At 45.1% G+C, this 17,519-nt stretch overlaps 1 protein-coding gene across 4 annotated transcripts in view; it reads left to right on the top strand.

Moving 5' to 3' along the window:
* The first annotated feature begins 3,038 nt into the window (after positions 1-3,038).
* The window catches only part of LOC128322142 (gamma-aminobutyric acid receptor subunit rho-2), a 44,233-nt gene continuing 29,752 nt past the window's right edge, over positions 3,039-17,519 (top strand). Inside the window, exons 1-2 of one of the 4 annotated variants that reach the window (XM_053242949.1) lie at positions 3,039-3,360; positions 16,914-17,020. In XM_053242949.1, the coding sequence (XP_053098924.1) occupies positions 3,143-3,360; positions 16,914-17,020 (325 nt within the window). In that variant the 5' untranslated portion in view covers positions 3,039-3,142. Of the gene's footprint in view, positions 3,361-10,864; positions 10,958-11,758; positions 11,891-16,913; positions 17,021-17,519 lie in introns of those variants that run through there. The other 3 variants (XM_053243023.1, XM_053243116.1, XM_053243195.1) reach the window with 3 other exon arrangements.

Raw genomic sequence — 17,519 nt, 5'->3', positions numbered from 1 at the left:
CGCCGCCGACGTCACACACAGCGTGCATGTGACGTCTGCGGTGCGCGCACGGCGGCAACAGGCGTGCACGCATGCGTGCTTCTCTAAGAGCTCTTACGAAGGCTTTACTAACAACGACGGGGGCAGGGGCGGCAGCGACAAACGCTGCCGCCCCCAAAACTTCATTCTAAACGACAGCGCCGGAGGGGGAAGAGCGGCGGGAGGGGTAAGTTCTACACCCCCGCCCTTAAAGGGAGACCCCCCCTTGGTGCCGGTCCGGACCATGCACATCCCTAGTGGTGACAGCCAACAACCTGGATGGCTTTAAGAGGGGTTTGGATAACTTCATGGAGGAGATGTCTATCAATAGCTACTAGTCAGAGGGCTGTGGGCCACCTCCAGCCTCAAGGGCAGGATGCCTCTGAGTACCAGTTGCAGCGGAGAAACAGCAGGAGAGAGGGCATACCCTCAAATCCTGCCTGTAGGCTTCCAACAGCCTTTGGTGGGTCACTGTGTGGAACAGGATGCTGGTCTGGATGGGCCTTGGGCCTGATCCAGCAGGGCTGTTCTTATGGGATGGGGAAGTGATTTTCGCTTCTCTTCTCTCTCTCTGCAAAAGCCCTTTTAGCTACCACAAATATGTCCCTGAGAGCTGCGCAACCCTCAGGGACATATTTATGGAAGTGAAAACAGCTTTTGCAGGGACAGGCAAGAAACGAGAATTGCTTCCCCACCCCACTCCATATACTCTGGGCTGCAGAAGAAGCCTTCAACACAGCTGTTCTCCAGCCTCTCTGCGAGAGCAGAGCCCTTCTACCATCACCGTATTGCTGTGCAATATGTGAGCCAGTTTAACTGGCATTTTAAAAATATCTGGACTATGAGGTTGCCAGAACCTAAGGGGTATACTCGTGGGTCAAATGGGCTGTAACCCAAAGTTTTGCTTTAAAAAAGCCAAACCTGCTAACAAATTATATAATATTTGAGAGCAAAATATGTTGGAGGTTGTGCAGATAGTAGCATTCTGACTAATTGTAGACATGGGAACCTGCTTTTTTGGACAGGCTGAAGGAATGTTTATATAGAGACTTTTTAAAAAGTATAATTATGGAAGAGCTAATTGCTTTTTTCAGTGCTGTGATCACTGAGCTGAATATTTGTTTATTGCAGTTATTTATATACCACTTTCAACGTAAGTTATCAAAGTCGCTTGCATGCAAGAATAAAATTGAACAAACACAAAACAGAATTAAAACAGGTGCTTCCACCCAGTTTACAGAGATTTCCCCTTCCCACTGCAAGCTCCTTTACCACATCCCATTTCATTCCTGAGGATACCCCAGTCTCAAGGGTGGCTTATAGAGGGGTGGAGCTGTGGTGAGGAGGCAGGAAAGGCCGGGGGCAGTTTGGTCCATGGTTGAACCAAATCAGGCCCAGTTCAGGCAAACTGGTTTGGTGCCAATCAGGCAGCTGGGGGCAGAAGCCAGAGAGGTAGTAAAAGGCATGTGTGGAGGTCAGAACCAAGCTGCTGCCAATTGGGCGGCTTGGCAAAAGAGCGGGGAGCATGTGCACTTTTGCTATTGGCTGCACCAGACCCGGGGGCGGGGAGAGAGCACTTGATGGTAAGAAGACAAATTGTTGTGTTCACCGAATTCACTCCCATTTATTTCTGACTGTTCAGTGGTTTGGAATGCCACTGTTAAGATTTTTCCCCAAAAACTAACATTGTATTTCAAAAGCAATGGATTATTAACTGACAGTAAAATAGCATCATGATATCCTATTCTGCAGAGGTTTATCTGACAGCAAATGTGGTGTAGCTGCTAGGGAATCTCTGGTAGGGATGCGCATGAACCTGTTTGTAGGCCCTTTTATAGGCCCCTGAACAGGTTTGAACACTGGGAGGTTTGATGTTTGAAGGTGCGGTTTCCCCCCCACATTTTAATGGTGGGGAAGGGTGTATTTATCTCTCCCTCCGCTAACCCCCACTGGTGCTCGGTATTTGCAAAGTCCTACGGGGCAGCAGCATACCTCCCTGCCGCCCCATCTGTTCCCTGGCCGGAAGTGGCTGGGGCATGCGAGCTTGTCCAATGTGTGTGAGCGCGTGCTAGCTACTTCTGGCCACTTCCGGCCAGGGAGCGGATGGGGCGGCAGGGAGGTACACTGCCACCCTGTAGGACTTTGCAAATATCAAGCCCCAGTGGCGGGGGGAAGCGGAGGGAGGGGTAAGTGCGACCCACCACCACCATCGAACCACCCCTGCCTGGTTCCGTGCACATCTCTAATCCCTGGTTCAAATCTTGCTTCAGCAACTCTTTCACCATAGGCAATGCACTACTCTCTCAGGCTCAGTATCCCGCCTTGCAATATGGGGTTAATAATATTTATCTACCTTTCAGGTTTGTAGTAAGTATTATGTGAAATGCTTGAAAATTCAAATAAGCATTACATACATGGAGAGCATTATTAATTAACTGCACATTATGGCCTTTCATGTATAATTATTTCAGATCAGAAACCAGGTGGGAGTATTCCAAATACAAAAAATGTAAGCAATTTCATTAATTTTGTTAATAATACAATATTAGAGCAATCCAGAGGAAAATGTCCTGTGAGGATTTTGTCTACTTGTGAGAGAATTTGATTTGGATGGTTATGGGCTCTTTTAAATTGGATATGAATTGTTACCTTCAGTGCTTCATAACTCATCTGCAGCCTCAGCTGTGCCGGGATCACAGATGCCATAAAATGCTACTACAAAATGTATATCAGTTCCACATTTTGCTTCACAAACATATAGACACAGCTTCCTGGTAGAAGAATAGTTCGTGTATACAGACCATCTAGCACTCTCCTGCCCGCCAAATAAAAAGACAAGATACGGTTTTACACAGTCTGACAGAAGGCTTGTACAGTTCTGAGATTAGTGGCTTTAGCAAAAAGCTGGCAGATGGAATTGCAGTCCACTGGTTTTCTGCAAAAAAAAAAAAAAATTCATTTAGGACCCAGTGGAAATGTTGCCAGACAGGACTAACTTATTCATGAGTAATGGCCAATCGCTGAGCAGTGATGAGAGGGAGAGCTTTGAGTAGGAAGCCCCAGGAAGCTGGTTAAAAATATTAGATCAGGAAAGCAGCATCTCCAACAATGATCACTCTGGCAAATGCAAAGCCCTGGAGACCCAGCCGATTCAATGTTTAAGCCAGGGTGTATTTACACTGCAGGAGGTTACTGGACTGAAGGAGGGTGGATTTTTGATTCCCACAGAATGCCTTATTTTGCAAAGCTCATGTTGTTGATCTTTTGCTTGGTGGTTCTTGTGGAGAGCAGAAAGCACAGGAGGAAGAGATGGACAGGACAAGTAGAAGTGCAGAAAGCAAGGTAAGGAATGAGAGATGCACACTGTCTCTCTGCTTTCACTATATAGTTTCACCAGCAAAATACTTAACATGTGTTGTTAGTTCTACAGGTGCATTATTATTATTGTTGTTGTTGTTGTTTACACAGTCAGACAGGTGTTATTGACTGGTTTGTTTTATCCAGACATCGAATCCTTCCCAAGGACCTGGGATGGCTGAATTTTATTGTCAATATCATTGTTGTTATTATTATAGATATCGTCGTAGAATATAGGCTGTTCCCAGTATTATTATTATTATTATTATTATTATTATTAATAATAATAATAATAATAATTCAATTTCTATGCTGCCCTTCCAAAAATGGCTCGGGGCGGTTTACACAGAGGAATAATAAATAAATAAGATGGATCCCTGTCCTCAAAGGGCTCACAATCTAAAAGAAACATAAGATAGATACCAGCAACAGTCACTGAAGGTACTGTGCTGGGGGTGGATAGGGCCAGTTATTCTCCCCATTACTCTCACCAATTATAAGGTGCCTCTTTGCCAAGTTAGCAGGCTATATATTTATGAAGGTGTTTCTGAAAACTACATGCATAATTGTCATTGTGAGAAACAGTAACCCTAAACTGCTTCCATTACTGCTGTGGGACCTATTTATTGTAAACGGTCATATTTCTAAGAGTTTTCAGAGACCTATTGTAAGTGGTTATATTTCAAAGAGTTTTCAAAGACAATCTGATCACTGAATCATAGATTCTCAAATATGAACATTTGAGATGGAAGCTGCATTTACAAGTCCATTACTCTGAAACAATTTGAGTTAAATAAGTGGGACTGGTCTGCATTGTGGCCAAAGCCTGTTAGGAGAGCTGAAGATATAAAACGATGTGGATACTTCTTGCCTGTTACAATTTTAATATGTCCATTTTGAACCTATGTATGTCTACTCAGAGAGTAGTACTAAGCTCAGTGAGGTTAGTGTGCAAAGGACTGCAGCTTTGATTTGTTAAATCTGTATTCTTTAGGAATTTAAATGGCTAATATGAGTGTTGATTGGGGGGGTGTGTGTGTGTGTGCACGCGCCTGCCTGTCTGTCTGTCTGTCCATCCATGTTCTTATGCACCTGGAGATCATACCGGGTTTCCAGAGGTCTACATTTTTGTAAATTATTTGACCTTCACCTCACATTTTTTGAGTATTAGTAAAGGAAAACATGTACCAAAGAGCTAAAAGGTCTTAGTAAAGTTGATCAGATTTAATATCACAGAGGCACGGTGACTGGCTTATATTAGAAAAGATAATCTTCCAAAACTGCCAAGCAAACCAGGGTATATTATCCCTGTTTGTACTGAGTTATGTCATCCAGTGACAATTGCATCTTCTAAGACCATTTGCCTGGCTAAGACCTTGTAAACAAAGATGGGTTAATCCCTCTCATTAAATGGAAACACCATGACCTTCATCTTTTTATTAGTTGTGTTTTCTTCAGCATGACACTCTGAACTCACAGCGTGTATGGGACAGTTGTGACTGTCTTGTATACACTTTGCCTCTGCCCAGGCAGAGACAGAGCAGGGGAGGGCTGCTCTTCATTTGCTCTTTAACATAGAATAGATGCTTAGCTGTACAGGCATGCTATTCTTGGGATTTGCACATGGGACGGTGATTATTGCCTTTCTCCCGCTAATTAAGAGATACTCAGTGAATGAGAAGATACCTTTCATTGGACCAGCTTTGTGGGTGAAAAACTGGCATTATCTTCCATCATCAAAGCTAGTTCAGTAAAAGATTTCTCCTTACCAGCCTTGTGTTTTTGGTTCATTGTGACATTTATAGACCAAATTTGTACTATGTACATTGCTGTAAACTTTAATGTTGGTTACAAAGACAGCTTAATAAATCTCTTGTTAATACATTAATTTAGATTTTAAAACTCTACAAAAATCATCATCTTAGGGTGCAATCTCCCAGGTATTAATTCTGCATAGAGTCCATTCATCACAGTGGGACTTCAAGCTCCACTGAAATCAAGGGTGGTTGCACTGCAACAGTACTTCATGGATTGCATCCTTTGAATAAAGGGCATGCTTATTTACATATTGCTAAGTGTCGTTGAGCTCAACAGAACCTACAAGTGCTAAGGCTCCCAAGGGCCAGTGCCTCCATACTTTCCCCCCTTCATAAAGGCATTACTGTGGTGAAATATTGGTGAAAGATGCTGTTCTCTCCCTCTCCCTCCCTGAGTTAACAGATTTTCCTCATCTAATTCACACAGTGACAGCCTCCTTCTCCTGAAGGGACTCTTTTCTCCCTCAAGACCCCTCTCTTCACAGACCCCTGCCCACTATCCTTTTATAGAGAGAGATTTTTCTCTCCTCTACAATCAAGCACATCTTCTGACCAGTAACAGTTGCATTCCAACTGACCTTATCCATCACAGGCTCCTCCTTCCTGTCTCCATATGGAATCCCCACTGCCCAATCACCACGGTGCTTCTGATATGTTACCTCCGATTGGTAAAGCACTGTGTGGGCAGGGCTCGCCACATACAACCTTAGCGTATTATATATATACTAGTGAATTTAAGCCTGTTAAATTAACGGGCGCTAGTAGACCGCTATTTCGGCTCGCTCTTTGGGGCTGGCTGTTCCCTTCTCTCTCCTGCCCCACTCTCCCTCGCTCCCTTCTGCCCCACACTCTTGCCTCTCTTCCCCTCCCTCCCCTCCACTCTCTTCCCCTCCCTCCCCTCCACTCTCTTGCCCTTCCTCCTCCTCCCACCCCTCTCTCTCACCCTCCCCTCCCTCTCAGCGTCCTGCTGCAGTCAGGCGATCAGGAAAGTCCCGCTGCCCGGTTCCCTCCTACATTGTCATTATGCCCGTTGCCTTCACGGGTGCAAGAAGAGTGCCGCCGCGGGCGGGCGGGTGGCCGGGCCCGAGTGTGCCGCCGGCGCCGCGGGCGGCCGGGTTGAGAGTGCCGCCGGCGCTGTGGGCGGCCGGGCGGAGAGTTCTGCCGCGAAGAGTGCTGCCGCTGCGGGCGGGCGGGCCCAAGTGCCGCGGGCGGCTGGGTGGCCGGGCCCAGAGTGCCGCCGTCGCTGTGGGCGGCCGGGCAGATTTCGGCCGCCGCCGCCGCCAAGAGTGCCGCCCGCCGCTGCCTCTGCCCTCCCCGCAGTCCCTCCATTCCCGCGGCCGCCGCTTCCGGCCTTCCCGTGGCTGGGCCGGCCATCCAGCCAACATGGCCGCCTGGTGCTTGCGGCTGTATCTTCCTCGGACATTCTGGGCATGCGCTCCGCGCATGCCCAGAACAGCCGAGGAAGACACGGGCGCAGAGACACGGGCGCACACCCAGGGCTTTTATTATAGAGGATATACTAGCTGGGCCAGGCGCAGAACATCTGTGCCTCCGCTGCCCACTACTCCCTGCTCGCCCGGCCAGCTTCTCCTTGCCCGCCCGGGGCTTCTGGCTGGTGGGCCAGCCTGCTTCTTCTAGTCCCCCCGTCCCCACCCAGCACTTTCTGGCTGGCGGGCTGGCGGGCTGGCCAGAAAGCCGGCCCACCACCTCCTCATGCCCACCCGCCACCTCCTCTTGCCCACCAATTCCTGGTGGCGGGGCCAGCCCACCACCGTTGCCTGCTCCCACCAGCCGGGCAGCCTGCTGCCGCCTGCTGCTGCTCCTGCCAGCCAGGCAACCCGCCGCCTGCTCCCAGCAGCTTGGCTGGCCCTCTGCCGCCACTTGCTCCCACTGTTTGGGTAGCTCGCTGCTGCCAGCACCTGGCACACCTATTTTCTCCCCCATCCCCATCACTAATTTGCAGCTGCTTGAAAACTCTTGCATGACCTGCCACACATGGGATTAGCCACAGGTATGCCTTAGAGAATTAAATCTATAGATAGACTAGCTGAGCCCGCACAGAGCATCTGAGAATTTAATTGTTGCAATATAGTGCTATGACATCATATATCTGACGTTAAAAAGTTGCTGCTTTTTGGGGTTGTTAGTTTTCGTGAGACTGCTCCCCCTGCTGTTTATGTTTTGAAAGTGATTTGCCTGAATGGAAGCATTTTGCTGCTGTTGAGCAGCTAAACTGGAAAGCACCCTCTATTTTAGCGTCCTTAAAATGGACACTTGCTGCAATCCTTTTTTGGGGGGGGTGTAACTTTGTTGCAATATTTTTTCTTAAATATGCAGTTGTGCATATTTCTGGAAGAAATGCTTACTCTCCTGTTTAATACAGTGTATTAGAATGTAATAAATCGTAACTATTATGGTTACCATCTCAGTTTGATTGCTTAATGCTTCTTCATTTGATCATGCACCTTAGTATAAGACTGTATGAAGAAAATTAGCACCCTGAAACATTTAAATTACAGCTATTTTGGAACATCGAGAGTGACATCAGTGGCGCTCTTACCCCTGGACTTCAGGGCCAAAGTCCAGGGCCTCCACACCCCCTGGGGGCTTCCAAATCCTCTTTAGTCTGTCCTAGGTGGTGTGGTTGCTGCTGACCCCCACTGCGCCAGTGAGTGTGATTGTGACCTGTGCCAGGTGCTTTAGAGGCGGAGGGGGGAGTGGGGAAAGAAATATGTGGGATGGGAATATGTCAAGTTGCGTGTAAAAATGTTTCTGCTAATGCATTTTTGCATAAATATCCCTGTTTTATATTCGTATATTATCGTGAATTCAGTTGCTGTTTGTGCCCTCAAGAACCCATGTGTTATAAATACTGTGTGTGTCACAGTGTGTGTGTGTGTGTGAGGGTGATGCTTAGCTGGGTGGGGGGACTCCAGGCCTTCAGGTCCAGGCTCCAAATTTAACTAGGTACACCTCTGAGTGACATACATAGATCTGCTTTGCCAAATCCCATATCCAAACAAGTAATTTTGTATAAATGAGCCCTTTAAAAGGGAAAGAGGTTTTAGTATAGCACTGTTTAAGCTACAGTTTTTCCACTAGTATTCAACTTTTGTGCCAGATACTAGAAAGCATGTACAAACGAGGTACAACTGTACCAAGAAGTTAGCCTAGATTCCATCCCCTGCTCAGGCATAGTGTATACCGGGTGGTCTTGGGAATGTCACCACCTCATAGGGTTTCTGTGAGGAGAATAATAATAGATTAGGGTCCGTGTATGTTGCTCCGAGGTCCTTGGAGGAATGTTAAGGCACAAACAGTACATAGAAGAACATAACGAATCAAAGAATACAGGCTATTGGAGTTGGCACCTCCTGCAAAGTATGACCAGATTAGACAACAACTGGGAAGACCTGCATTCAACTCCCCACTCAACCATGAAGCTCACTGGGTGATCTGGGACTCCTAATAACTTCTTAGTTTAACGTATCTTCCTAGCTCTTCTAGGTAAGAACCAAGTACACCACTCAGCCTCTACTAAAGTGTGGGATATAAATGTAATACATAACGAGAGCATTTCTTGAAGCACCCCAGTCTGACCTAGCTTGCATTTCTGACTTTAGTCTAGCTTGCAGCTGACTTTTTCCTGCCCTGGTGACACTACTCATTTGCCAGTTCATGACTCCCCAAAGCCAGTATGGTGTAGTGATTAAAGTAGTGTAGTGGCTTTCAGAGTACATCCACAATAGGAAGCAAGAAAAGCTGGGGTGTTGGACCCCAGAAAACGCCTTCCCAAGTTCCCAGGGATTTCGAGCAAGATTCCAACTGAGGTGCATCACCAACTGTAGGTAAACGGAGCGAGCAAAGATTTATGCACATTATAATTTTATTTATTCATTTAACATATTTTTATACCGCCCAAAATGTACGTCTCTGGGCAGTTTACAACAAGATAAAAACAAAGGTAAAACATTAGTTAAAAGCAAAACAAGAAATTAAAAAAAAACAATTTAAATTTTTTAAAAACAATATTCTAAAAACAACATTAAAACAATCAAAACAATATCAGTTAAAAGCCTGGGTGAACAGATTTCTCCTTAAAGACTTTTAAAAAATAGAGATGAGGAGGCTCTTATTTTACTAGGGAACGCATTCTGGGGAAGTGTGACCCCATCCAGAACAGGCAGATCAAGATCGTCTCTCGAGTTTCAAGCCTGCACAATTGAGTAACTCCACTTTATCTGGATTCAGTCTCAGTTTGTTATGCCTCATCCAGCCTATTACCGCCTCCAGGCAGGCATTTAGGGAGGCATTTAATAACTCCTACACCCTTAAGTACAGGGGAAAGTGGGCTAAATAATAGTCCATGCCCTGTGAATACGTTGGAACAAATAGCAGCTATGTGCTAACCTACTAGGAAGACACCTTGTGCACCATTGCTTTTTCTTTGCAATTAAAGCAGAAAAAGAAAACAAACTAATAGCTAATAAAAACATGAACAGCAGCTCCTGCATGTACACTCAGAATCCCTTTGGGGAAATGAGGCTGGAATTAAAAAAAACAACGAGCTAGACTGGGGCAGAAGCACTCCTGCATTGAAAAAACATTCACGGGCACCTTTGGGGTTAAATAGCTGCTTGGGCGGAGGGCTATGACTGTAGGAGTAAACGGTTAACTGCCCCATACATGGGCGTAGCAAGGTTGGAGTGGGCCCAGAGACAAGATTTTAAAATGCCCCCCCCCAAAGTCCAGGGCCTCCGCACACCCCAGGCCCCCAAGGATTTAAGTCTGATATTCCAAAATAAGTATGCTGCCTGCAAATACATTTCACTGAATACACACACACACACATCACAATATATAGTGATATACATTGAGTACTATACATTTGTATTACTTTTAATGCCTAGAACACACTAGAAAGATGAATTATTAAAATGGGCCCCTCGCTGCAAATTAGCAAAGGAGACTTTCAACCATGCAGGGTGAACCTATGTTTGTTTTCTCAGAATTCTGAACAAATTCAGTCAAGTTTGATTGCAGGAGGTTTTTCACAGGAGGCTTTTAAAGCCCTTTAACACACCTCTCCTCTGGAATGGAGGTGCTGCATTCACATGGCCAGATTTACCCTGAAGTCCCTGCAAGTTATTGGGGAGCAGTTCACACACAAGAAAAATAAAATAAAAGCACCACACATGCTTCACAGTTCTCACTCAGACCTTCTGGGTTGCAAAACAACTTGAACATAAGTGCATTTATAAATGAATGAATGAATAAATAAAATTAATAAAATACTGTTCCAGAAGTTTTTGCAATTTTCTGCCATGAAACAAGCCACTTATAGGACTTTTTAGATAGTTTTTTTTAAGTCAGCAAATTTTCCAAGCTGTTTCAAAATAAATATTCAGAGACTTCTCGGTCCCCTCCCCATATCCAAGCCCTATGGCAAGCAGATCCCTATATATGGGGGCGGCGGGAAAGGTAACCACAAAAAGGAGTTCACACTCTACCTGGCAAATGCTGGTCTGGGTTGAGCAGGGCAGCAAGGGGTCTTCTGCTGCAGAGAACACTCTGGCTGCCTCCTCCTTCCTGGCTTGCTTGGGCCCTACTCGAGTTCAGGCTTCACTGCGGCCTACACGGAGGCCTCCGTGGAAGCCCCGCCCACCCGCCGATCAGCTGAGAGGCGGGAGAAAAGGAGCTCTTTGCAGCTTGCCTGCTGCTTCGATTGCGGGCCAGCAGAACAAGCAGGAGAGACAGCGAAGAGGGCAAGTGGCTGAGAGGCTATGGGGCTGGGCAGGGGGCAATGGGGAGTCACGTGAGGTGCCTCTGGGGTGCCCCTCCAGGCAGTGGGGGCCCCAGACAACTGTCTCCCCTTGCCCTATCATTGTTACGCGCCTGGCCCCATAACTCCCTGCTCTGGGCTCCTTGGGGGAACAGTGGGATATAAATGTGAAAATAAATAAATACTTCTGCACTGTGATGCTGATCTGAGTCATGGCCCTGCACATGGGGAAAGCCCATTCTTTAACATTATGTTCAGCACTTACACAACAAGTGTGAGATGTACACAGGTTCCTTAATGGCTGAATAGGGCTTTAATGTCATGTGTAGTTGGGCCTGCTTGAAAAATAAGGGAGTGGTTAGAAAAACCACAAGCAAGGAGAACCCAGTTTTTACCAACTTAGTCTTGGGCCTGCATACCACGTAGGGGTGTGCACAGAACCGTTTTTGCCAGTTTGGTTCAAATTTGAACTGACTGGGTCTGGTTCGACCACCAGACCAGTTTATACCCGTTTGTGGACTGGTTTGGGGGTCTACTGGTAAAGAGGAATCCAGTGAATATTCCCCTTTACCAGTAAAGTGGCAGGGAGGTTTTCCTAACACTAGAGGGGGGCGGGAGGGAATCAGGGAGTCAGACCTTGCCAAAAATTAACTCAATTTTTGGCAGGGTCAGTGGTGGCTCCCCCCCACCCCACCCCCGCCAGCCTCTCCCAGGCCGGCAACTGTCCAGCCCATGCCAGTGACCTCCGTGCATCTGCGGAGGCCATTTGTGTGAACACACAAACAAGAAACCTTAGAGCTTCAGTAAAGAAATATTATGATTCACGTAGAGTTCAAGAGAATGGATATGCCAAACAAAGCTCTGGGAAAGCAAGGTTTAAAACAAAGAAAACCGTTACTGTGTGTGTGTTTTTAAGGTAAACTTAATAATTTTTAACTAGTTAAAATTAAAAGTTGGCTGCTGAGAAATTTAATGTTTAAAGTAAACAATTTAACTATTTAACTTTATTACTAATTTAATTATTTCCTATCTTTAAAAAAAAAAAATTAAATACTGCCCTTCCCTCTCATGGGAACAGAAACAGAGATGGGTCATATCAAGGGGCAATTACTCACTAATCCCCCAGTTCGAATTAATGGACCAAGTAAAACAAGGTGAAGCTCCAAGCAACAAACTTGTGTTTGAAGTTGCCAGGGACCTTTGATGATGCAACTTACTTGGCATTACAGAAGGATCTTGACCTTTGTCAGTTAATATCATGTTATATGAAAAGCTGTGGAACCCCCGTTTTAATTCTGCTTGCTGCTAATTGCAGGAAAGCAGTAAGTCAGCAGTACTTAGTGTGGAAGCATCCATAGATATGTCCTTTTGATTCTCCATGTGCTAAGAGGAGCTTTCACCACAAAATAACATACACCCTTCTATAGTCATGGACATCTTTCCAAAAGACACTACAGATAAAAGAGGCAAGAAAGGTTGCTCATTGACTCCCATCTTCCACAAAGAAAGTATTTTCTGAGGCAGGAAGATCATTTCACCCTTTCAGGCTCACCAGACTATTGGTTTATGGCTAGAACCAGCCAAAATGGATAACATCCTGACATTTCCAATGGTTCCTTCATCAGCAAAGGAGAGAGATCCTGCAGTAGAAAAGAGAAGACAATTAAGAGAGCTGGTCATGGCTTTGTAAGTGGCATTAGAAGTGCCCAGATGGCAGAGTCTGATTAATTGGAGCTCTATTTTTAAGAACATAAGACCAGCCCTGCTGGATCAGGCCCAAGACCTATCTAGTCCAGCATCCTGTTTCACACAGAGGCCTACCAGATGCCTCTGGGAAGCCCACAGGCAAGAGCTGAGGGCATGCCCTCTCTACTGCTGTTGCTCCCCTGCAACTGGTATTTAGAGGCATCTTGCCTCTTAGGCTGGAGGTGCCTTTTAATCTGCTATCAAGCTGTTAATTGATTAATGCTTTGTGTCCCAGCAAATAATGGTATCCTTTCACACAGCAGTGGACTTCATAAAGCCCTCTTTTCCCCTGCCTTCCAACATTTGTGAGCTGGAAAGTGCTGTACTTTAATATCACAACAGAGCAGCTCCTCCTCCATAGTGGGACAGAGAAGTGGCATGAACAACATTTTCTGTGAGGTCTGACAGATGTATACAGATTTTTTGAACCCTTCACTTCAAAGGGGTCCAATGTTGGACCTCTTAGCACTTATCTGCACACACACACACACACACACACACACACACACACACACACACACACCTACAACCACAGAATTTTCAGTGTCAGATCCAGCTCCTGAACACTACTTTTTCATAAACTCAAATTTCAGAGCATAATAGTGACGATAGATCTGCTATCAAATCAGTCCAGTTGAATGGCATGTTTCAGTTAGTAAATACTAATTTAGCAACTGGCCAGCATGACGAGATAACAATGACTGACATACTGACGAACAAAGCACTTGAGTAATGAAAATTGGAGGTGCACTTACAATGTCAAGAACATCATTGCAAGTTTGCCTGCCTGTTTTCTTTCATAAATAGCATAAGCCTACTCCCAATTAGGACCATGGTGTGTGTTGGGGTTGGGAGTAGAGGTGCTGTATTTTGCCCTGCTGTGGTCCTGATCTGATTTATTACCAGTCAATATTTCCCTAAACTTGATTCTTCCATGCCTATCTGTAGCAGTGGCCATTACAACTTTGTAGACCTCACTGCCAGGGCAAAGGGATCTTGGATCTTCATTTTTAAAAAATCTTCCCTCCTGAATCAATGTGGGACAGTAGTGATTAGAAAACAAGATTTTTCCTTCTTCTTAGCAAACTGACCCCTGTGTACCTCTAACTGGGCTATAATTAAATTTCCCACTGTATAATGCATGTTATGGAAACTTTTAACTGCTGACTCAGTAGTGGGGGCAAATTTCAACAACCTCCCCTTCTCCTGGAAGCCCTCAATGCCACTGAAAAATAAGTATCCGAAGGTCACAGAGCCCTTAGAGACATATGTTCAGGTGACAGTGAGGGTTGCCAGGGTAAGGGGAGGGTGTTGGAATACCCCCACATACATACCACTAGCATCAGTGCAGCATAGTCTGGACCTTTCAGAACTCTTCAGAAACACTGGTGCTTCTTCTGTTACAATGGTGCTTCGCTAATTAGAATGTCAGTCAGTGAAACATAGTGATGCATAATTAGCTTAACCCAGTTGCATGCAAAGACAACTTATGTATGCAGATTTGAATCAGTTTTGGATTGGGTATTTCACTTGCAGATTGGATTAGGACATGTATGTGCATTCATATGTGAGGCAGGCATCCTTTTGGACTATACAATGCGGAAACTATACACAGTTCCATTTACATTGCCATTTGATTTGAATCGGGCCCAATGTGTTTAGCAGATGTTGGCTTAGAAAATAATGTGAAGTAGACCCACAGTGCACTGGTACTGAGGGAAAGCAGGTGATTTTGTTTTTATATATAATTTAATGGCACATGTGCCTCCAATTGGCTTCAGAGGGGAGTGTGTATATAGACAAAGAGAAACAGTAATAAATAAGTTTATGACTCTAGCCCTGTTAAGACATTTTGTTGTACAGTTGGAGGTGTACAGATGTCTGTATACTTGTACATGTTTTTCTGTGAATAACTGTGACTCCATTTTAAAAGTGAACCTTGCTTCAAGTCCCTTGAATACTGGTACAGATAGGAAGTGTACTGCTGTACCTATGTTCAACAGAACATGTGAATAACTGTCCCTGTGTACAGATCTGTATCTGTGTACACTGTACACTCGTAGGAATGCTGAATATATCATGTGAATAGGGCGTCTGTTAAATAAAAGCCCAAATTTACAATAGCAAGGTACAGAGTGCAAGAAATGACAACTTTATGTGAAGCTTTTTGTCAAATTCAGATCTGTCAGCCATCTTTCATGCCTTCTTACGTGGTTTGTTAATTGTGCTGTGGTCTATGTGGGGCTGCTCATGAAGCAGCAATCCACCTTCTGATGAAGCATAGTGCACTAATGCTCCAGCATCTGCCCTGAACATCTTCCCTACAAGGCAAGGATAACATATTTGAGAACTTTTAGTTTAGAAAAAATGTTGACAAAGGGGAGACATGATGGAAGTTTATAAAATGATGCACATTCTAGTTAGAGAACCGTTCCTCCCTTTCCCCTAACCCTAGAATCAGGGGGCAGTTCTTTCATGAGGCAAAGTAGCCGCCTCAGGTGGTAGATTATTGGGACGTCAGCAAGGTGGTCACATGTCCTGTGCTGCTGCTTTTGGAGCAGCTCTTTGGACCAATCTAGTCCTTGAAGCATTGCAAGGAGGGCAGGGAGAAGGCTGCCATCCCCTTCATGTTCCTTGCAAAGGATCAGTTTTGAAAGGCGACTGTTCCCTACAGCGGTGTGGTGCAAAGCAGCATTTGACACCTTACCTTCAATGTTACAATACCTGGGGCCACCTTGACCTGAGATCATCCCATTACATTGATTAGCGGGAGATTCTGAACAGACCAAAGGAAGCACTGCTTCACCTAGCACATAATGAATGTATGGAATCTATTGCCACAGGATGTAGTGATGGCCACTAGCCTAGATGGGTTGAAAAGGAGAATAGACACATTCTTGGAGGATAGGTGCATCAATGGCTAGTCATGACAGTTGCATGTTACTTCCAGGAATACAAGCAGTATGCCTCTGAATACCAGTGATGTAGGGAAAGAACAATGGGAGGTCATTTCCCTACATGTCCCAACTTCGGCTTCCCAGAGACATCTGGCTGGCCCCCTTTGCAGAGGCATCTGTTTGTCCTCTAGGGCAGGGTTTCTTAACCTTGGGCCCCCAGATGTTGTTGGACTACAACTCCCAGAATCCCCAGTCACAAAGGCCATGTCTGAGGATTCTGGGAGTTGTAGTCCAACAACTTCTGGGGGCCCAAGGTTAAGAAACCCTGCTCTAGGGCAAGAGCAGCTCCAGAGGGGAGCAGACGAGGCAAGTGCCCCCTCAGAAAAACAGTTGCTCTGCATGTTTGTTTCAGAATTCTGCCATGTGGGGCACAGCTACACTTTCCCCCTTCTATGCCCCCCTTCATTTCCCCCCTGATGCTGCCACTGTTCTGGGGAAGGTTAATATGCAAAAGCAAGATACTGGACTAAATGCCAATTTGGTCTGATCCAGCAGGGCTATTATATTCTTATCTCCCCATATTTTCCACCATTCAGACTCCTGAGAGATTGATTATTTAGTGCTTTAGGGTTTTCTAAGATCTCTTCTCCAATGGGCATCTGCTCTTGATTTTATTCCTCTGCTCCCTTTCATATCCTCAGGACAGTATTGTGACAGACATTTGTAGTACAATCCTATGCATTCCTATGTAGAAGTAAGTCGTATTGAATAACATGTAATGCAACTTACTCCCAGCTAGGTATGTGTAGACTTGTAGCCTAACTCTTGTGGTAAAACAGTCAGTAGTCCCCATGCAATAAAGGGTTGTGCTGGGAGGTTATCTAGATGTCCATGGAAGATGTCACAACAGGCATACCCTTGGCACATCCCTTTTCTAATTATGTGGGCCAGTAAAATGTCATCTGTACTGGTCCAGGTCTTTCTTCTTTCACTAGCTTTGCTAAGATATAGCTGCCTCTTTCTCTTAGCCCCTTCACACCTTCAGTACTTCTGGACAAACCCATGTGCAAATATATGCTCCCTGTCTCATGGTAATTGCATGCCGAGTCCACTGTAAGACAGCTGTTCATGCAGAGGTGGGATTCGAATATACTATAGTTTTAAAATAATATAAAACATCATAGAAGGGAAAAGACACTATCCACCGACAAATTTCAGCTTTTAAGATCCCCCCCCCCCCCGGTTATGACATTGAAGGACTGGAAGTGACAGTTGATGCTATTGTTTTTGTTTTAGTCACATATATAGAAAGAACCATGATATGACTAAAAGTCGGACAGGAAAAACTGAACAGCTTCTGCGGGTAGATGACCATGATTTCACCATGCGACCAGCTTTTGGAGGTAAGAAATGGGTTTTTCTTATTTTTGTGCTGAATGGTTCACTACAGAGCCTCCAAACCAGATTGTTTTGGCCTGCACCAGTTTACACAGGGAAGAACTGGCATGAATTGTGGGGTTACTCTGATATAGCCACTTCCATATTGCAGTAACACATGGGATATCTGAACCTTTCATACAATCCCAAGCATGATCTTACTCTCTGTACACATGCTGCTGCAATCTTCCGCACCATTTCCTAGCACAATCTCACCCTCCATACATATGCCAAGCAAGGACCTAGTATGATATTCCTAGTGCCTCCTGCTGGTCAGCTCTTGCATTCTGAGAAGAACCCACCTTTGCTTTTTGTTATTATTCCCCCCCACCTTTATTTCTATAAGATTATAGCAGTGCATATGACATAATCAAGGATAACAATTATATATGTGTATAACTAAAAAAATACAATATAATAAAAAGGATCTCTTAATCATAACTTTAACATAATAAAATACAACCT

The sequence above is a fragment of the Hemicordylus capensis genome, chromosome 1 (genome assembly GCF_027244095.1).
Source record: "Hemicordylus capensis ecotype Gifberg chromosome 1, rHemCap1.1.pri, whole genome shotgun sequence".
Classification (NCBI taxonomy): domain Eukaryota; kingdom Metazoa; phylum Chordata; class Lepidosauria; order Squamata; family Cordylidae; genus Hemicordylus; species Hemicordylus capensis.
Note: the sequence above shows the minus strand (reverse complement) of the source record. Positions and strands in the feature narration are given on the sequence as shown.